Below are 22,319 nucleotides of genomic sequence, written 5' to 3' on the forward strand. Positions count from 1 at the left end.
CCCCTGGCAACAAGTTCCACAAGCTGACTGTGCGTTATGTGAAGATGTACTTCCTTATGCTTGTTTTAAATAGGGTGACCAGACAGCAAGTGTGAAAAATCGGGACAGGGGGTGGAGGGTAATAGGAGCCTATATAAGAAAAAGACCCAAAGATCAGGACTGTCCCTATAAAATCGGGACATCTGGTCACCCTAGTTTTAAACCTGATACCTATTAATGTCATTTGATGACACTCAATGTGGTCTTATGCAGAGGGGAAATAACACTGTTTTTCTTCATACCATTCATGATTTTTATATACTTCTACCATATTTTGTCTCTTTTCTAAACTGAGCACTCCCAGTTTTTATAATCTCTCTTCATATGGAAGTATTCCATACCCCTAATCATTTTTGTTACCCTTCTCTGTACCCCTTTCCAATTCTAATATATCTTTTTTGAGATGGGGCAACCAGAATTGTATGCAGTATTCAAGATGTGGGTGTACCGTGGATTTATATAGTGGCATTATGATATTTTCTGTCGTCTTATATATCTCATTCCAAATATCTGTTCTGTTGATTGCTTCTGAACATTGAATGGATGTTTTCGGAGAACTATCCATGATGATTCCAAGATCTCTTTTTATGAGTGGTAACAGCTAATTTAGAAACCATCTTTTTGTATGCATAAATGGTATTATTTTTTTCTAATGTGCATTACTTTGCATTTACCAACATTGAATTTCATATGTCATCTGTAAAGACATACAAAGGGATCTCACAAAACTAGATGACTACAATTTTGAGTAATTTTGTACTATCTGCACATTTTGCCACCACACTGTTCCTCTCTTTTTCGAGATCATTTATGAATATGTTGAACAGCACAGGTTCTAATACAGATCCTGGGAGGACCCTGCTATTTGCCTCTCTCCACTGTGAAAACTGACCATTTATTTGTACCCTCTGATTCCTATCTGCTACTGATCCAGGAGAGGACTTTCCCTATTATCCCATGACAGCTTAGTTAGCTTAAGAGCCCCTGGTGAGGGACATTGTCAAAGGCTTTTTGAAAGTCCAAGTACACTGTATCGACTGGATCACTTTTGTCCACATTTGTTGACCTCCTCAAAAAATTCTAATAGATTGGTGAGGCATGATTTCCCTTTACAAAAGCTGTGTTGACTTTTCCCCAACCATATCACATTTGTATCTAATAATTCTGTGCCTTACTATAGTTTCAAGCAATTTGCCTGGTACTAAAGTTAGGCTTACTGCCCTGTAATTGCCAGGGTTGCTCTTGGAGCCTTTTTAAAAATTGACATTACATTAGCTACCCTCTAGTCATTTCGTTCATAGGTTGATTTAAGTAATAGGTTAATCCCATAGTTGTTAGTTCTACAATTTCATATTTGAATTCCTTCAGAACTCTCAAGGTTCAGCTGGCCCTGGTGACTTAATACTGTTTAATTTATCAATTTGTTCCAAATCCTCCTCTATTGACATCTCAATCTGGGACAATTCCTCAGATTTATCACTGAAAAATAATGGCTTGGGTGTGGGGATCTTCCCCACATCCTCTACAGTGAAGACCAATGCAAAGAATTCATTTAGATTCTCCACAATGGCCTTGTCTTCTTTAAATGCCCCTTTAGAACCGCAAGCAGCCAGTGGCCCCACTGATAGTTTGTGAGGCTTCCTGCTTCTGATGTGCTTAAGTGTTCTATGCTGTTTTAGTTTTTGTGGCTTTAGCTAGTTGCTCTTCAATTTTTTTCTTGGCGTGCCCTATTATATTTTTACACTTGACTTGCCAGAGTTTATGCTCCTTTCTATTTTCCTCAGTAGGATTTGACTTCCAATTTTTAAAGGATGCCTTTTTGCCTGTAACTGCCAGCTGTGTAGCCATGATGGCATTTTTTTGGTCCTCTTACTGTTTTTGTTTTTGTTTTTATTTGGGGTATACATTTAATTTGAGCCTCTACTATGGTGTTTGTGAGTAGCTCCTGCAGTCTGCAAGCATTTCATCCTTCTGACTGTTCCTTTTCATTTCCATTTAACTAGCTTCCTCACTTTTGTGTAGTTCCCATTTATGAAGTTAAATGCTACTTTTGCCCCTACAAGGATGTTAAATTTAATTACATTATGGTCATGATGACTGATTGGTTCCGTTATATTTGCCTCTTGGACGAGATCCTGTGCTCCCCTTGGGATTAAATCAAGAATTGACTCTCCCCTCGTGGGTTCCAGGACAAGCTGCTCAAAGAAGCAGTCATTTATGGTGTCTAGAAATTTTATCTGTGCATCTCTTCCTGAGATGACATATAGCCATATGTTCATCTCAGGTTTTAATCCAGTGCCTTTTGAAATCAACCGAAAGACTCCTATTGACTTCAATTGGCATTAGATCAGGCCTTTACAGTGGAATTTTTAAATGAAGAAAGTGCCAACAGACGGTTTCTATCATGTTTAAAACTGATTTGAACAATATATCATATCTATTTTGCTACTTACATTTTAGCCTGTTCAAAGAGGCATTTAATAAAATTGTTCTCTTTCATGAAATGAGTTCTTGGAATCTTACTAAAGCCTGAAAAAAAATGCACATTACCTTTTACTTAAATTCCTTAGCACTTGAAAGAAAAACCTAGAAAATACATAGTGGGAGTTGGCATCCAGAACAATTTAGGGAGTAATAAATTCATCTTTAAAGAGTTCAAAAGAACCCTGTTATGATAGCAAACTACTGATAGCCTAGTATGTATATACTTGAAAAAATGAATCTCATGTAATGTATTTATTTCTGGTTCACTAGGTCTTGCTCAGTACAGTGGGGATCCCCGAATTGAATGGCATCTGAATGCCTTTAGCACAAAGGATGCTGTTTTGGATGCAGTCCGTAATCTGCCATATAAGGGAGGGAATACATTAACAGGTACAGTATGTATTTTTGCATTAGCCACATGCTCCAAAATATGCCATGCTTCATTGGCTTAAAGTATTGGGGTTTTGTTCTGTTTCTTAAAGGTGAATGTGCTGTTTATTTTTGAAGTTTGCCTAAGAGCTTGATCTGAAGTAGCTGCAGTCAATGGGAATCTTCATGTCTTCTGTGAGCTTTGACTCAGGCCTCAATCTACAAAATCTGAGTGTCTATGATCTGTCTATGCCAAAACTAAAAGCAAAGGAAGTTCACTTTTACATTCTGGAAAGAGGATAGAGCAGCAAAAGTTCATACATTCATACATACATTGACACTGTTCATACACAAAACCTCAGCCAGTTGGAGAAAGAAAGTGTGTTGTTTTAACATCTGACTGTTGTGGGTGGTAAATTTTCAAAGAATCACCTGGGGGGTTTAGACTTCCATTAACTTTCATGGTATTGAAACCCTGCATGGCTCTTTGGAAATTTAGAGGTGGATAGCTGCAGGATACTTGTCAATATGATAAAATATATATTCTCTGGAGAGGAATCCCATAGCATCAGTGCAACACTTAATAGTCTTGGCTTTCTTGTCTGGAGGATAATGGACTGAAAGAGTAAATTATTGCCAAACTATTTTTTCCAGAGAGGCTTAGAAGTTTCCCTTTTCTCCTCCACCAATCATTATTTTGGTGGAAGGAATTATTATGGTTGGACTGGGAATAGAAGGGATATATTGTGGTACCATAGCTGAACTGATGCTTGATAGAAATACCAAGAAGCAAGTAATAAATCCACTATGATGATTATATTCTGACATTAGAGGTGGCTTTTGCCTAACCTCTTTTCATATGGCTTCATTTTAACTTTCAAATTAGAGCCAAGTTGCCTCTCCCAAATCAGTAATAATTTAAGCTTTTCCTCAGCTTGTGAGTGTAAAAAGTTTTAAAATAAAAGATTGTACTTGGCAACTGGATTTTAATGGCCTAAATTAAGTGGTAAATGGGTTTTTGTGCAGGATTTCTGCACGGGGTGAATTTCTCCCGTAAAACTTAGCACTGTCAACTCTCAGAGACTCTAGTGAGAACTGAGGGCAATGAAAGCTGCTCAGGATCTGTCCCGTATTCAGTGGAACTAGAAGAACAACTTGTGGGAGGGTTTTCAGGTTCAGGCCTGAAATTAGCAATCTGATTTCCTGTTTCAGTGACTTCTGCTGACAAACTAACTAAAGGCTGTTTCATTACAGAAATATCATCTGTAATTTGACCAGCATTTCTAAAAATGTGTGTTAAACAGAATGTATATGTTACTCTTTGAAATACCAGTTCAGCAAATGACTTCAGCATGTGCTTAACTTTAAGCATGTGAATAGTCCTGATGCTTTCAATCTTGAGAAGTCAGTGTGTTAATGGTAATCATGTTTTTAGTCCTTTGCTGAATTGGAAACCAAATTTACTAATAGATGAAATCCTCTAACTTCCCTGGTGGAGTAATATGTAGTGTAGTTGTAGCCATATCAGCCCCAGGATATTAGAGAGACTAGGTGGGTGAGGTAATATTGTTACTGGACCAAACTTCTGTCCAATAAAAGAAGAGCTCTGATGGCTCGAAAACTTGTCTCTCTCACCAACAAAAGTTGGTTCAATAAAATATATTACCTCACCCACCTTGTCTCTCTGGTGGGTAAGGTATGTGAGTAGCTCAGTAGCCCAGTTTAGTTTCAAACAAGTTTCTATTCTCTGTTTTAAATAATTTTATTGATTGGAAGGTTGCTGAGGACTGCTCCCATTTTTGCCCTACCTTTAATTCAAGCTGCCTGTTTGGAACAGTATATTTTTAAGTGAAAGTTGTTCTCTTTTATAAATTATTGTTCAGTAGGAGGTTTCTCAGCATTCTTTACTTTGAGTAGAAAGTTAAACTTCAAAAAATCAATAAAAATACCAGTGTTACATAGACAATTTCATTAGCCAAACCATTTTTTTTTTTTTTTTTTTTTTTTAGGTCTTGCCTTAACTTTTATTTTGGAGAACAGCTTTAAGCCTGAAGCAGGTGCAAGACCCAATGTGTCCAAAATTGGTATATTGATCACAGATGGAAAATCCCAAGATGATGTCATCCCACCTGCTAAAAATCTGCGTGATGCTGGTGTTGAATTGTTTGCTATTGGTATGTATTCTAACGTATCTATTTATTGCAGTGTCTTTTTTATAAGTCTCTGATCTTTTCTATCTATCTCGTGTATTTATAAGGGTCCTATCGTGTTTCTATCTGGATTAAACATCATCAAAATATTTTGGAAAATTTTAACTTTTTTCAGTATCCTCTGACTTTTAATGTAACTGGCATTTTAGCAGGATAAACATATGCTAGTTATCATCAGAATACTGCAAAGATGTCAGTAACACTTGTAATATTGGAAATTAACCCTTGTGATTAATTATAACTACCTGTAATTAACAGCTTGACTGTAGGCCTGATCCAAAGCACATTGAAGCCAGTGAAATGGGGAAAGACTCCATAGACGTCAGTAGGCTTTGGCCAGGCTGCACGGCTTAAACGTTACACCGATTTCTTTTGTTGCAAACATTTTCCTATTTTGTCTCTCCACTGTAAGGTGTGAAGAATGCAGATATAAATGAACTCAAAGAGATTGCCTCTGAACCAGACAGTACTCATGTCTACAATGTTGCTGACTTTAACTTCATGCACACCATTGTAGAAGGTCTTACGAGAACAGTGTGTTCAAGAGTGGAGGAACAGGAAAAGGAAATCAAAGGTAAATAAGAAACTTTGTTTGATCTTGATATTATACCTGCAAATCCAATTTTAGAATAGGGACAGTTTTGAACTAGTTTCCGACATTTTACTCTTTCTATGTATATTTTGCTACCAGGATACTACATTATCAGAGAAGGTATTTTTTCTGGTGCGTATTTCATGCGTATGCTAATATCTTTTGCTTAGTTCCATGATAGTAATTTGTCTTTTGTTATTATAGTGTTAGGTGACATGAAAAAAAGTGCATTCATTTTGCTGTAGCTATCACCAGTGAACAGGTAAAAAGAGGGTATGCAGGTGTGCAGGTTTGGGGATGAATTAGAGAAGGAGCAAAGCTAATTAAGGCTGTGCCCTGGTTTCCATTCTAATCCCTTGTTTTCTTAGTCTCATAACTTTGCCAAACTTGCAATTTGAAGTTTCCCAGGCTTGGTCTCTACATGAAGTTGAACTTTTTTATTTTTATTTTTTTAATCTCTCAGCAAAAAAAACAACCCAGCATTTTGGAATACAAGAAAAGGTTGTGGGGGTGGAAAAATTACAAGTATACAAAAATTCTGCTGACCTTAGGACCTTTTGAGCAGCTGAAAATGCTAGGGGTAGAATGTTGAAATTCTTCAGAGAAATAGCCCTCCTTGAGAAAGTATCTTTGAAATGTTCCAGAGAAATGTATTTGAATTGACTGAGCTGTGACCCTGTAAAATCGTATGCAGCATATGCAAATGCATTTCCCTAAGCTTATGAAGTGCCTCACTGAGGAAGGCTGCATTGCACATGCATCTGAAGCTGTGTACTGAAAAGATGTTGCATTAGTAGGCTTCTCTCTTCCCCCTGGATCTCCTAAGAATTACACAGATGGTAGGGGGATCTGTGACTGGCCATGATCTGGGTGTGGGGGGAGCAGTGGATTGGAAGACATGGCCATCAAAGGGCTCATGAACCAATGAAGAATCTCGGGGGGTGGGGGGAGGGAGAGTCTTGAGAGGTAGATGTCTGTCGAGTGTAGCTCCAACGTGTCTTGTCAGATACCACCCCACCTGCAGACCTGCCGAGGAATACAGGGGACAGGCTCTCTTGCTGAGTGCTGTAGCAGGTTCACAGCTGTGGAGATTCCTGGCTAGTTCTGGAACTTGGGGAGAGGGTGTTTGGAAGCACCTGGGGAGGGAGTGAATGCATGGAGGGCCAGGCAACCAGGAAAGCTTGGGAGAACCATTGCAGTTGTAAAAGCATTTGTGCTGAAATCTTTGTGTGTGTTGCATGTAAAGTTTTCCACATAAACCAATGGAGGCCTGGTCCTGCTGAGAATTGTATGGGTATTATTATTTTTATTATTTAGTTAGTTAATATTAAAAACTGACTAAATAAATGTGCCCTCTCCAATTAATTCAGTTTCTAATGATGAGAGATCTTTGGGAACTCAGCAATTAGAGCAAAACCAAAACATTTTACAGGAGTAAAAATAATTTCTCTATGTTATCTCATCTATAGGAACATTTGTTGCCACTCTTGGAGCGCCTACAGATTTGGTCACATCTGAGGTAACAGCCAGAGGATTCCATGTTAGCTGGACCCATGCACCCGGCAAGGTGGAAAAATACAGAGTTGTGTACTATCCCACTAGAGGAGGCCAACCAGAGGAGGTAATGGAGGGAAAACGCTATCAGGTTCCTGATTGTGAGAACTTCTAGTAGACATAAATAGAAAGAATTCACCAGTTGGGAATAATAGCACTTGATCATAGGCTTGATGCTGCTTCCATTTATGGGTATATCTACACAGTCAGCGGTAGCCCGCGGCAGCAAATCTCTGAGCCCAGGCCGACAGACTCAGACTTGTGGGACTTGCACTACTGTGCTAAAAGTAGCTGTGTAGGCAGAACTTTAAATTGCAGCTTGCGCTGGAGCACAGGCTCTGAGGCCCGCTTCACAGCCTGAGCTCCATCCCGAGCCACAACATGTACACCACTATTTTTAGCTCGTAGCATGAGTCCATGAACCCGAGTATATTGACTCAGGCTTGGGGGCTTGCTACCACAGGCTGTGTAAACATACACCACAATCTGTGATTACATTGTTCAAGGGTAGGACCTAAAAACCAATATGTAAACTGTGTTTTTATTTATACATCAGCTTTCCTTGTTGGACCAACTCTGTATGATGCTATTTCAAAGGATACAGGACCAGAAAGGGGCAGAAGGGATAGAGTTTGAGCTTTGGAAACATAACTCATTTTAAAAAAAAACATGGATGTAGAGTTGGGGATCTGGCTAAAACTGACCAGGGGGCCAGATGGATATTTATTATTTGTGTAGCACCAACAGTTCACTAAGTGCTTTGGAGGTAGGTATGAAAACAAGGATACTTCATGAAGAAGTTTACAACTTAAGCAGACAACTTTCAGAACAGTATGGGAAGGGATGGAGAGTGGAGGCAGGACAACAAAAGCAGTATAAAGGGTGAGGTTAAATGCATTTTATTTTTTGAAGATATTTTGTTGTTGTGGTGTGTGTGTGTGTGTGTGTACACAGGTATGTGCATGCAGTACTATAATGAAATTTTGAATTACATAATAAATATATCAGAAAGTGTCCATTACACAATATTGTTAATTTCTATTAGGCTAATTGTATTTTTAACATTTCCTTTGATCCAAAGTGCTGCTTTGTATTGCCTTAAGACTCCTCATTATGCATATGTTTGCCATTCTGTTTCCTGGCTACCGTACTGTATACTAAGATACAAATGTCATTTGTGCTGTGTTAAACATAGATAGATTAACATTTATGTATCATGCCAAGGAGTGTCTTAGAAATATGACAGATAAGACAAACCGATAAGATGGATTAAATAGTAATAAAATGAATTTATTTTATACTTATTTCATTGAATTTTTCCCCAAACAGGTAGTGGTGGATGGAAATGTATCAACAGCAGTTCTAAAAAACCTGATGTCTCTAACTGAATATCAGATTGCAGTGTTTGCTATATATATAAGTGCTGCAAGTGAGGGTCTCCGTGGTACTGAAACCACACGTAAGTATCCTCACTCAATTTGTTATGGACCTGACTCAGTAACACTGAAGGCTGGGTGAGTAGGCACTGCTCAGTGTGAGTAAGGGATGCAGAATCAAGTCTTTTTTCTCTTTAGTTCTTTTTACTAGTATAGTCCAACATTTATTTATTAGATTTGGGCCTGAACTAAAGACTTGGGTCCCAAACTTTGAGCCAGTTATATTCTCTCTGTAATGGGCCAAACCAAGCCTCTAAATCATAACACTCCTAGACTTCGGAACAGTTTGGAGCTGCAGCTGTATCTAAACTTTATGGCTTAGGCATACAGCCTTATTTCCACTTTTTGGCCTTAGTTCCTTAAGAGCTGATGGGAGGTTCAGTGAACAGGGGACTGTTCAGGACTGGAGAGACAAGTGTTTAATTTCCTGCTCTGCCACAGACTTCCTAAGTTACCTTTGGAAGTGACTCTGACTTTCTGTGCCTCAGTTTCTCATCTGTGATAATTGTACTTCCCTACCTCAGGGATGTTGTAAGATAATTACATTTTACACTGTGAAGTATTCAATGGGGGTCATATAAGTAGCTTAGAGGGGTAGGCCCCTCTAAGGGCTTGGCTACACTTCCAAGTTAGAGCAGCCCCGGGCACCCTAGCTCACTACCTGTCCACACTGGCAAGGCACGTAGAGCTCTCTGACTCCGCAACTAGAGCGCTCCTGGTACTCTACCTCGGCGAGTGGAATAACGTTTGCTGTGCCTTGGCTACAACGCCTGGGAGTCAGTGTGAATGAGGTGTTGCATTACTGCGCTCTGATCAGCCTCCGGAAATGTCTCATAATCCCCTTAAGTCAAGTGGCCATTCTTTTCATTGTTTTTTAATCGCTGCAGGAATGCGGATATGCCCTTTCAAAGCTCCATTTCTGACAGCTGTCATGCTTATCTGCTCCGAGACAAAGCAACCATTACTGTGGAATGCTATGTGTGAGAGAGAGGCGGGGGGGAAAGAAGGGGTCTGCTGCTGTCTGAACTTACAAGACAGCATGCTGACATGCTCTCAGCCCCCCAAAAACCCACTCTCTCTCCCCCCACATACACACAACACATTCCCTGTCACACTCTACCCCACCTCCCCATTTGAAAAGCACGTTGCAGTCACTTGCATGCTGGGATAGCTGTCCATAATGCACCGCTCCCAGTGCCACTGCAAGTGCCGCAAATGTGGCCATGTCAGTACGCTTGAAGCTGTCAGTGTGGACAGACTGCAGCACTTTCTCTACTGCGCTCTACGAAGGCTGGTTTAACTCAAAGCGCTCTACATCTGCAAGTGTAGCCATGCCCTATGTCATATTACATTTTATTTAATTCAAATATTTTCACCCCAAATGCAATCATTTTGTCTCAGCAATATGATAGACCTTACGTAGGGAACGGAAGAATCACTTTTCCAGTTGAAACTACAGGGTGGAAGTTAGGCAGAATGCAATTATCTAGTTTGGGATTCAGCCAGGAAATCAAAGCTAACGCTCCCAAACTTGCAAAAAGCGAGATGGGATCTTGTTACATATGTTTGAGACCTAGCCCTTTTGTTTCATCCAAAAAAATTGAATCTCCAGCAGCACTATGTTCTATAACACCATGTTAGAAATTGGTTAATTTCTGATTCAGTGGGAAAAGTGTCACATACTGAGCGAATAGCATCATTTCCTGTTGCGCCTGGTATTCCTTTGAAGTCACCTATTCAAGTTCTGACTAAGCCCAGCCCTGCTTATTTTCTGAGATCCGATCAGATCACAGCCCAAGGTGGTGTGGCTGCAAGCGTTATATAAACAAATCTTTGAGTGTCATAAGTAATAGTCTGAAATGTGTAAGTATCAGTCACTCCAGGTTATAAAATATTTGCAGTTTGGAAGTATTTTTCATGCCAGCTGAAATCTGTGAAAAATTATAGTTTACATATTTTACCTTGTGTGACACTGACAGGTTAAAATTAACCACAAATGTGAAAACTATCACATTTGTGTATATAGTTCATTAAAAATGACTTTACAGTAGTATGCTGTTTAGATAAATATATTCAGTGCTATAAATGCATAAAATACAGGAAAGTAAGAGGAGCCTATCTTTTAATCACTTTGAAAAATGCAAAATAAGTATCAAATGTATATTTATTTGAAAATTCTTGCAAATGCGTGCTTTCTTTATAGCTATATTTATTCTAGTTACTTGAAAATTTCCTCTTAATTTAATTTTTTTCAGTTATTGGCATTATTAGGTGTCTACCCCAGCTGCAAATGATCTTTGTCTAATATGCTCTTAAAGTTTTGACATTTGCAATTAATTTTAATTTGAAAATTGTAGCAGAAGTACTGTCTCCTTCTTCCCATCTTTTTGTCCTCCTTCTCTCTCTCTCATTATTTATAACTTGTTTTATCGGAGCGCCTAGGACACTTAGTCATGGACCAGGACCACATTGTGCTAGGCTCTGTACAAACCCAGAACAAAAAATTGTTCTTACCCCAGAAAGCTTACAACTAAGTATAAACCAAGTGACAACAGACAGAAATGGACAGATGAGGGAGTACAAGGAAACAATGAGATAATATTGGTCAGCATGATGGACAATGGTTCCAGCACACCAGTACCCTATCTGTTATCAAACTTTTTGTAGGCATCACCGGAAAGGAGAGTTTTAAGGAGGGGCTGGAAGGATAATGATGTTGCTTTGCAGATGTTTATGGGGAGCTCCTCCCAAGCATGAGGCACAACATGGGAAAAAGGATGAAAGTGCTTGTTTGAAAATTTAACGAGTGGCCAATGAAGACTGGCATCATGGGCCAATTGGAGGCAGGAGTCAATGGCTCAATAGTGATTGAGAGATGGTAGGGAGGGTGAGGATAGGGCATGAAGGGCCTTGAAAGTGAAGACAAGTAGCTTATGTTTGATGCAATAGAGAAGGTGGCACCAGTGGAGGGAGTCAAAGAAAGGGGTGACATGGTTAAAGCAACAGGCTAGGAAAATGATCTTCACAGATCATGAAGGCTAATTAAGGCAACCCAGGACCCTAGGCACAACCCCATGTTAGAACACAGCTCAGCCATCTGTTGCTCCTCTTGACCTTGCCCCCTCACCATGAACATGCCTCCCACACTGTGGCTTGGGGGGTGAAGAAGTTATTGCCAGGCAGAAGCTACCCCTAAAAATTCAGGGCCCATGTGGCTGCCATGTGGCTTACCCCAATGTATGGCCCTACCCACTCTCTACCACCAATCCTCACCCCCATGCAGATCTAGAAGAGAGATGGGGTGGGACCTGTGCATGGAGCAGTTTGTTCCAACTATATCTGTTAAATTGTTGAGGATTCTCCCAAGGGAAAGGGTAGAAGTCCTTGCTTTTGTAGGATTGAAAATCTGACAGAGGCAAAGTACTAGAAATGTTCTGTAAGAACAATCCAGCTCTGACTGGGGGCTTGGATAAATGATAAAGTCCTTTTCCCATCTCTCTAATTCTGAGATCTTTTTATAGCTCTTTGTTATTATGTCAAGCAGTGTTTCCAGTGTTTACTCTGCTGGATTCCTTTGTGTTCCCTACAGTCAAACAAAATGTTATGAAATGTTAAGTAAGTTTTTTTAGATGCAATTGAAAATTTGTTACTTCTTTCTGTCGCAGTTGCTTTGCCTACAGCATCAAATCTACAGTTGTATAATGTGTCACAGAGCAGCATGAAAGCAAAGTGGAATGGAGTAGCGGGTGCCTCTGGTTACATGATCCTATATGCTCCCCTTACTGAGGGACAGGCCTCAGATGAAAAGGAGGTGATGTATTTAGCTTTCATTTGGATTCTACCTATTCAAAAACATAACATTTAAAGAACAAAATGTCAGATGGTCCTTACCTGCAAAGCTTGTCTATTTTCTAGCTTTTAAAGTACCATACATGTTATTGACTTTCTGTGCAAACTGCATGCCAAGTAGTTATTTTTAATTTTCAGTATTTTCAAATTTGTCCTCATCAGTACACAGAAATGCCACAAGTTATAGCTGAGTTAAAGGGAGTCTCTTGGAATGATTCATGAGGCAATATTGTATCATAGCATGAAGGCAAAAACACAAACATAGGAAAAAAGAAATCAAAACACAAATGACTTGATCTTTCTGAAAAATAGATTTAGAAAATCATGAAGTTTTAGTCTTTTTCTTTATAGTTGGACTTTAGAAAGTAAATCAACTTCAATTAGTAAATGTGACATTTCTATGTTTTATTTTCATTCTTTTATGTTTAATAAACGTCAAAGTTTTTTTTTTGTTAGTTTTAGAAAGAATAAAATGATTAATTTAAACTTTGAGTAGAACAAGAACGACAGAGTTAGGTACAGTTCTCGATTAGATAAAATGATAGGCAGAATATTATGTTGTCACTAGAAATATCACTGGACTTTTGGAAACAGCTAATATAGTACCAGTGCAATCTTAGGGCTAAGATTTAAAATTGTTTTATGCTCCATTGACTGTATGTGAAATTAAGAGTATTTTATATAAGGACTCACTGACAGCATGCAAGTGCATGCAACATTCTGGAAAGGGTGTAGGAAGCCACTGAGAGCTCGAATAGACTTGTGTTCTTTGCAAAATGAGTAGCTATAATCATGTAGCCCTCTTGAAAATGGGGCCTCATTGAAAGCTAGCTGACATCAGCAAAACTGAGCCTCGCCCTGTCGAAAGATCTTTCAATAAATAAATCAGTCCCGGTTAATGCGGCACCTACTGAAGCAGCTCAAGGGGAAAATGGTACACACCTGAAATAGCAAAAAGCAAAACCAAGCCTCAGCCTGTAGACAGACTTCTGATTAATAAACCAGAGTCCTTTCCCCTCATTGCAATATTCTCACTTCAGCAGTCATTTTGAGGCCATTAGTTTCCACTGAACTGGTATAAAGATTCAACAGTCTCTTAGGCATAGATGCGTATTGAAGAGAGGTTGAGGGCTGTTTGTCCTGCTACAACAGAGAACTATTGTGTTGTTGCTTCTGTGGCTGGTCACCTTTATATTCCCTCCACCTTCATGTTAGGCATTTCCTTGGGGTGTTTGCCTTTTAGACAATGTTAGGCATTTCATTGCTCTATGCAATAACAAAACTGTTCACGTTTGGCCAAGTTCTGTGTTCAGCTACAGTTGATCAATTTCTTTGAGGCAACACAGAGCAAGATTTGACCCTACCAATTTCCCGTTTAACTACAGTGCTCAGAAGCTCCTGTTGTGCAAAGCACTTGAGCACATGCCTAACTTTAAGCGCATGAATAGTCCCATTGACTCTCAAAGGATTGATTTTATGCCTAAAGTTAAGTGCTCTGCTGAATTGGAGCCTAAATGAGCATATTGTAGCCTTTTACTTTTATTCAATGTTATGGCATTTACCAGCTCTATAAAAATATGCTCTGTCCCTCTTGAATATACTTTTCTCCTATACAAAAATGTTCCTGGCTTGTTTTCCCCCCGTCATGAGCTAGTTTAGAAATAACGTGTCTATTATTCATATTACCTTTAGATGAAAATTGGAGAGGCCTTGACTGATATTGAACTGGATGGATTATTGCCTAACACAGAATATACAGTCACAGTTTATGCGATGTTTGGAGAAGAAGCTAGTGACCCCCTGACAGGACAAGAAACAACATGTACGTCAGACACATCTGTATTCACTATACAGCAGTAATAAAACTCCAGGAGGTCTTTGTATGTGTGAAAATAGATCTCAGATTTTAAAATCTGTATAGAGGAGGAGATCATACTGCGCATTACGGTTTGGATGAATTGTTCAGTTTCCTGCTGCTGCTATTTCATTTAGACAGAGTACTGTAGATTACAGGACCAGGTATATAATTCTCCACAAAAGAGCATGTTTTCCATAGACCAGATTCTAACACCTTTACTCATGTTGGGTAGTGTCTTGTGCTGCTGATAGCCCTATTGATTTCAGTGGAACTAATTGCACAGGAAGATACTACTCAGCATGAGTGAGGGTGGCAGAAATCTGGCCATATATTATTATTATTATTTATTACCTAGGACTACATTGTGGTTTTGTGGCGCTGCCCTGCCTTTTCCCTCCCTTTTTCCTTTCTCCCTTTTTAGCATCTTGTTTCCCAGAGGGTCCAAGAATGAGTAGCACTAGCTCTTCCTAACTCACAAGCGCTACTATTGAGAGCAGTCCTTGTGCAGCTGCACAAGTGGGAAGGGAGGCGTCTTCCTTTTCCGTTGGTCCCCGCGGAAGGGCTGATCTCAATCTGATACGTGATACCAGATCCTGACCGGCCACTTTTTAAAATGAAAAGTAATGATCAGTTTAGGCTTCATTTGCTGTGAGTACATTATTAGTATCATCTATTTACTTTTATTCTTCAATTAATATATTTAGTCATTATTTACATATTACCATTGGGGCACATGGCTCTTCACAGACAACTGTACAATCTAGAACAGATAGCTAACACAGCAAATTAAGACATCAGATGGTTGGGGATGGAAGGGAATAATGCAGTGACAAGATGGAGAAGGCAGGGAAACCTTCTTATAAGAGAGTAAAGTTCTCTTGGATCATGATGGAGGAGTGCAAACCAAAGAGATCCAGAATTAATAATACATGAAGCACCAGGAAGTGACCTGTGAGAGGCCGGGTTGCTGTTCTTGGACCATTGTTGTTTCTCCTTTGTAGGTGGGAAATTGGTTGATGGAATTAAAAAAAGCACATGTGCCCCCAGGTAACTTCCTGTAGGTCCTTCTGTTTTTTCTGTTTACAACAGATCAGATTTATAACAGGTTGTTGAAACGGGGGCTTCAGGGAGCATGGTCCCTTTCTGTTTTGTGATCCTATCACTTATTTTGCCTTTCAGCAACAGGTATCGCTAGCTCTCAGTAGTGGCACCAGGGTGGTCTTTGGCCAGTGCTGGTATTTAGGTACTAATTAAGGGTGAGAACCTGCCAAAGTTCAATGGGGAGTATGAGGGCTCCCCATCACCCAGAACAGCATCTTCCAGCTGAATGCTGCTATATCTGGGAGAGAGGGAGAGAAGGCAACAGTAGCACTAGTGTGGGACAGAACCCCTTTTGGAAAAAGGAGCAGGAGGAGCCTCCTGCAGAACTAAGGGTTGGAGAGCACCCATATTTATGATAGGTAGTGTGTTTTTAATAGGTAGCAAGTGCCAGGCAGGCCAGGTTCTGTTCTCTCTTTGCTTTACTGGATCTGCATAGATCTGTATGCCTGCTCCCTGCACAGCTTCTACACATGGGACAGAATGGGACCCAGAAACAGGCAATAGAAACTGCACCCTCCCACAGGGAGGGGAAACCAGGAAGTAGACTGTGATTGTATATGTAGCATAGTCCCCTCTTCCACCCCTTTACACCAGTCAACCAATATATAGTAGGGAGAAGGTCTTAACTGCTTGGAGAACACTCCATCCAAATGTAATCTTGCCTACAGAGGAATCTCGTATATAATCAGGGACAAATGTAATAAGTGTCAAACAGCTAGCAGCTCTATAGATCTTGTCAGTTCCCTCTGCCAAAGAACTGGAGAAATCTCTGGTCAGATGTTCCTAGTTATCACCTTCCTTTCTCATATGCTGAAGAGAAACCATCCTGAATTTAACTTCTTATCTTAGAAACCTTTTCCCCTTTGCTAAGGTCTTTAAAAAACAAACTGGTTTTTGTCAGTCCTGAAAGTTCCACAATAAGTTAAGTATTCTATGAACATGTACAGTGTGCATTTACCCTTCTGCTGAACTTGGATTAGGAAAATATGAAGGTAACGTAATGGATTTGTTAAATGAAGTTTGGCATTAACTAAAGTTGAACTAATAATGGAAATGTTTTCACTAATATTCATTTGAATTTACCATGTTTGTCATCCTTTTGTTTTCATTTTCTGAGTGTTTAAGCATCAATAGCATAAAAAGATGTGAAAAATGAATTTGGAGATCAAATATTCTCCATATATGAATTATTATGGTGTATTTGCATTTAACACTCGCAGTTCCCTTTGTGTTAGCTATAAACATCACCCAGCATTGTCTGTTTCTTGATTAGATGACTTTTTAAACTACCATATAATCATTTAAAAGATGCCATTTCCGCTAACAAACACATGGCGCACAGATACAGTTAACACAAATCAATTTACAAATCCAAAGGCAAAGGTGGGGGAAATGTTGTACAGTATAAATCCAACTCTGCTATCCAGCAACAAGCAGGATTCCCACTTCCATTTCTTTCCATTTCAATTGAATATTTCTTTCAATTTCAATATTCAACAATGAGGATGGCTCTGATACTTGCCAATGCTTTAGCCTCTGATTCAGCAAAGCAGTTAATCACATACTTAATTTTAAGCACAAATGCAATCCCATTGAAATCAATGGCACTACACAGCTTAGATTTAAAGATGTGCTTAAGTACTTTCCTGAATAGTGGTCTAAACTGAAAAGGGTATAGAAACAAGATTGTCAGTCATATTGCTTAATATTATAATTTTTAAAACAAAGTGTTTCATGTTCATTGTCAAGAGAGAATGCTTTGTGGATGAAATAAAAGACAGAACTATTTTCATGACTGTAATTATTTATTTTTCAAGTGCCTTTAAGTCCACCCAGGAACTTGAGATTTTCAGACATTGGACACAGCACTTCCAGGATAACATGGGAACCTGTTTCCGAAAAAGTAAATGGTTATCGTATTATGTATGTTAAAACTGATGGGACAGAAACCAACGAGGTAAGCAGTTAATAATGTACCATATTCTTATTTTTAAGAGTAATTTCTGTAAACAAATCAGAACTTTCAAGCTGTAACAAAAGATTTACTTATAATTTTCAAACTCTGTGCATGGAACATTATGCTTTATACAGGGCATGTATTCAGAGTGCGTCACACACATGTGGGATCTGATCCTGCAAAACCTTACTTGCATGAGCACTCCTTCCTTATGCGCATAGTAAAGTGAATGGAACTATTCCAGTGAGTGTTTGTAGGATCTGACCTTTTTCCTAAGTGGACAGTATCGAAAATACCTGAGGATAAGACCAGATAATGAAGGTCCCAGACTTCTGTGGGTTCTGAGTTTAAGCTAATTTTTAAAAGAAATTTACCCCAAAACTTGGCTGCCTGGGATTTTACTACATTTTGTTAATTTTATTGCTATAGTTACATGTAAGCAGAGAAACTGACTTCCAACAGAAGTAGGATTTGGCTCAGAATATGTATGAGTGTTTTCTTTAGGCAGGATATCACTTGACAGTAACAACCTATTTCAGCTTGGACTCTCAGGGTATGTCTACACTGCAGTCAGATACCCGTGGGCTGGCCCATGCCGGCTGATTCGGGTTCATGGAGCTTGGGCTGCAGGGCTGTTTAACTGCAGTTTAGACTTCCAGGCCCAGGCTGGAGCCAGGGCTTTAGGACCCTGCAAGGTGAGCCTGAATCAGCAGACCCGGGTGCAGCCACGGGTTTCTAATTGTAGTGTAGACATTCCATTAGTTATAATACTTAGTTTACCAATCTGACAACATCTGCATTGTAACTAGAAGAGCTTTCCTTATAGCTTTCACCAGCATATGCACCATTGGCAGCCTCTCTAAATGGAATGAAATATCTTAATACAAAAATCAGACAAAATATATGAAAAATGTTTAAATAAATAGTTGCAGTAAATGGAGCCAATCATATAAACAGACCAGATCCTGTGCAAATAAAATATGATATAAAAGCCTCTGACATTAGCCTGTGGCTATGACTATTTAGAGTTATCAGTTCTTTCTTACAAATGGGATAAATATCCATATTAAACTGAGACAGGTTACCCGCAAGTTTGGAAGACAATGTAACTCATGGGTGACAAAGCTCTGAGTAGTTTTTCCATGTCTTTAAACATTTGTCAATAAATTAAACTTCACTTAATCCCATTCTGTAGTTTACTTATAATCTGGGCATCTCTGAGGTTTTTAATGTCTGTCTAAATTCATCACCATGGTATGCGAACATCTCCGATACATAGTAATGTAATATGCATACTTTATATGGTGAGATCATGATATATAATGTTTGGTGATGTATATTCTGCAGTTTTCTTGCTCATAAAATAGGTGGTATATTTTTTCCAGTTTGCTGGTTTTGTGTCTTGTTCTTTGTGCCCTGATCTGACATGACATTGAATGCCCTGATATACAGCTAGCTTATGCAGCTTTCTGAGGTTTTTGTCCCCCATAATGCCATGTTAAATGTATTCTGGCAGAAGACCAAAGAAAACTGTCATCATTTTTTATTAGAGGGAGAAGGGGTGTGTGTGTGAGGTAATATCTTTTATAGGACCAACATCTGTTGGTGAAAGAGACAAGCTTTCACCAACAGAAATTGGTCCCATAAAAGATATTACCTCACCTACCTTTTATCTTTAATATCCTGGGACCATCATGGCGAAAACAACTCTGTGAACATCTTTTTATGATAAATATTAAACATAAAGTGCTCATCTGTCAGAAATGTCTTTATACTTGTGGCTTCTCTAATTCTCCCTTCCTCCAGTTTTCTACCTCCAGTTTTCTACAATCATTTTTAATAGGTTTTGATAACCTTGACTTTACCTTCATTCATAATGTAAATGTTGCATATAATTATATAATCTGTGGCTCTTTTCATAATTGCGTGGCATTCTCTGTCCATATCCATTACTAGCCAGCCGAATTGCAGGCACCGATAACGTAAAGGGGCTTTCAGAGTAGAAGCCGTGTTAGTCTGTATCCGTGTTAGTCTGTATACTTAAGTACTCCTGTTCTTTTTGTAAAGGGGCTTTGTTTCCTGTATTCCTAGCACATGGCAGTATCTATTACAAATTATTAATTCTGCAGGTGGAAGTTGATCGCATTTCAACATACACCCTGAAAAGGCTGACATCCCTTACAGAATATACTGTTGCCATTTTTTCCCTCTATGATGAAGGACAGTCTGAGCCGCTGACTGGCAGCTTTACTACAAGTAAGTCTAACTGCATATTTGAAGGCTTTCCAAGAACACCTTTGATATTCACTTACTGTTTTGGAAAGCAAGACCAGTAACTGTGATACTCTCCAACTGTGATTTCAAAATATTGGGGTGTTTTTGCTTTTTTATTCATTTGGGGAGCATTATGCCACTAAAACGTAGACAAATAGCATCTCCGCTGTCAGATTACTCGGTGTTTATAAAAAGTAAAAATGTAAGGACTGGAAGGCTTAGTAAATCTAAAATTATTGAACTAAACTTTTTTTTTGCTTTTTTAATCCATGTAAATTTCTTCATAGAACCTGCATGTAGTACCCATTTTTTGCAATCTCTCATCTAGCAGCGTAAAGTAGTTGGAAGTTTGCACTCATTCCCTGGAAATGAGTATCTGCATTCTTCTTTCATGAGAAACTTTTTAGTCCTTCAACTTTTTATGTCCTGACTATGGGACCAAAGCTGCAATCCTTGCTTATGTGAGTAATCCATGACATCATTAAAATACTCATGTGATCAAGGATGTAAAGGTTGCAGGAGCAGCAATATTTTGTATCCTTTATTTCTAGTAAAGTAGTAAAATAATTTTTTGGCAGAGCTTGCCAGACCATACACTCACTTTGATGGCATTTCTCCATATGTCTTTGTGTCACATAATAACATTTGAATGCTACAGCAGGTCAATTCCAAGATTTCAGTGAATGTTCTAGGCATCAGTGGCCACAACTCTACTGATTTTTGGGGAAATTAGAAAATGAAAAGGAGGGAAAAGAGGAGGCACAGTCAAGCCCTGTCATCTATTTAGCAAGCCATAGCTTCAAGCACCTCTGCACTTGTCTGTAAATCAAATAACTGGTTGATGGCACCCATTACTGTCTAGCATAACAATACCCCTCAGTCATCACTGCTCCTCCTCCCAATGGAGTTTAAAATGTTGACATCCTGAACTACTCATCTCCAAAGCAAAAAATAACTGTGGGGCGGGGGGAATGGTGCCTGGCAGGCACACACAACCCATGTGTGTGTGAGAATGGAAGATCCTGGCACAGGGGGAAGGGAGAGAAGGGGGCATGAGGAGAAATGGGTGCACATACAGCCTTTGCTATGACAGGGGGGTAAAATGGAGGACGTAGGCATGGGGGGAAGTGGGAGCAATGAGAGGGCACACAGAACCTCTGATATGGGGAAGATTGGAGGGGATTGCAGGGAGTCCCTGAAATAGAGGGGGATGGGAGGGTGGCACACAGTGAGCTTGTGAGGTGAAATGGAGGGATGCAAGGAGCTGCTGGTGTGTGCAATGAACTCGGCCTACACAAGCTACCAACCATGGGCAGTGGGTATAATAGGCCAGGGGAGGCTTCGCTCCGTCTCTTCCCCTCCCTGCTACTCCGCCCCTTCCCTGAGGTCCCCACTGCTACCTGGTGAGTCCCTCCTCTCCTCCACTGCCCCCCTCTCTGGAGGTGCTCACCATGTCCCTCCTTTCCTGAAAGACTCCCCATCCCCACCCTCACCATGTCCCTCCTCACACCCCCGCCCCCGCGGGGCAGGAGGGTGGAGGAGAGGAGGGACACGGCGGGCAGTGGAGGCCTGGCGGAGGAGGGGAAGGAGAGAAGAGATACAGTGAGCGGCAGTGGCAGGGTTAGGGTGACCAGATGTCCCGATTTTATAGGGACAGTCCCAATTTTGGGGGCTTTTTCTTATATAGGCACCTATTACCCCCCCATCCCTCCATCCCGATTTTTCACACTTGCTATCTGGTCACCCCAGGCAGCACTGAGCGGGGAGGGGGCAGGGCCTGGGCCGAGTGGGGCTGGAGTATGGGCAGGACGAGGCAGGACAGGGAGCTAGCCTCCCACAGGGGAAGCTTCACCTGCTGGCCATGTTACCAAATAGTGACACCCTTGTTAAAAATAAGATAAAGGGCCTGATCCAGCGAGGTGCTGAGCAGTTTTGGAGGGGTGCTGAACGCCCTCCATTCCTGTGCATTCATAACACGAAGGGATTTCCATTTGCCCACAGGAAGTATGGATGTAATGAATTGCAAAAGTATATAACCACATTTTATGTTCACAAAGAACATACATATCTCATGTAATAAGCTCTCATTTGTTTTACGAGTCAAGCCTCAAATCTCAGAAGGAGGTTTTGAACCAGACTGACATTTATTATCTATCCAGGATTTGCATTTATGACTTAAGATGTAAAAGGATTTTTCTCTTCCACAGATTTGTCTGCTCTCTCCACATGCTGTGATGAAGAATTGTGGCCTCTAAACAGCAGTACTATCAGGAATCAAGTTACAGGGCTAGAAAATCCAGTGTTGCTGGCACTGTTAACTAAGAGATGTATACACAGCAAAAAAAGACTCTCAGCAGAGTCAGTTGACTCAGGCAATGGGGACTCACACTGCGGGGTGAAAAATAGCAGTATAGATATTCCAGCTTGGGATAGCGCCCAGCCTCTTAGACCCTCACCCATCACTGGGTTTCAGAGCTCAGGTTCTTGCCTGAGCCTGAATAGTTATTTTTAGCCCGTCAGCGCCAGCCTACGTCTAGTAACCCGAGCTCTGAGACTCATTGCCATGGGGATTTCTATTTATTTATTTATTTTTGCG

At 40.0% G+C, this 22,319-nt stretch overlaps 1 protein-coding gene across 1 annotated transcript in view; it reads left to right on the plus strand.

The window, feature by feature from the left end:
* COL14A1 (collagen type XIV alpha 1 chain) overlaps window positions 1–22,319 on the plus strand; it is a 165,157-nt gene that overhangs the window by 44,901 nt on the left and 97,937 nt on the right. The window contains 9 exon segments of the mRNA XM_024108240.3: window positions 2,794–2,913; window positions 4,902–5,066; window positions 5,515–5,676; window positions 7,164–7,315; window positions 8,578–8,707; window positions 12,350–12,495; window positions 14,226–14,355; window positions 17,310–17,449; window positions 19,579–19,705. Coding sequence (XP_023964008.2) covers window positions 2,794–2,913; window positions 4,902–5,066; window positions 5,515–5,676; window positions 7,164–7,315; window positions 8,578–8,707; window positions 12,350–12,495; window positions 14,226–14,355; window positions 17,310–17,449; window positions 19,579–19,705 — 1,272 coding nt within the window.

The sequence above is a fragment of the Chrysemys picta genome, chromosome 2 (genome assembly GCF_011386835.1).
Source record: "Chrysemys picta bellii isolate R12L10 chromosome 2, ASM1138683v2, whole genome shotgun sequence".
NCBI classification, from domain to species: domain Eukaryota; kingdom Metazoa; phylum Chordata; order Testudines; family Emydidae; genus Chrysemys; species Chrysemys picta.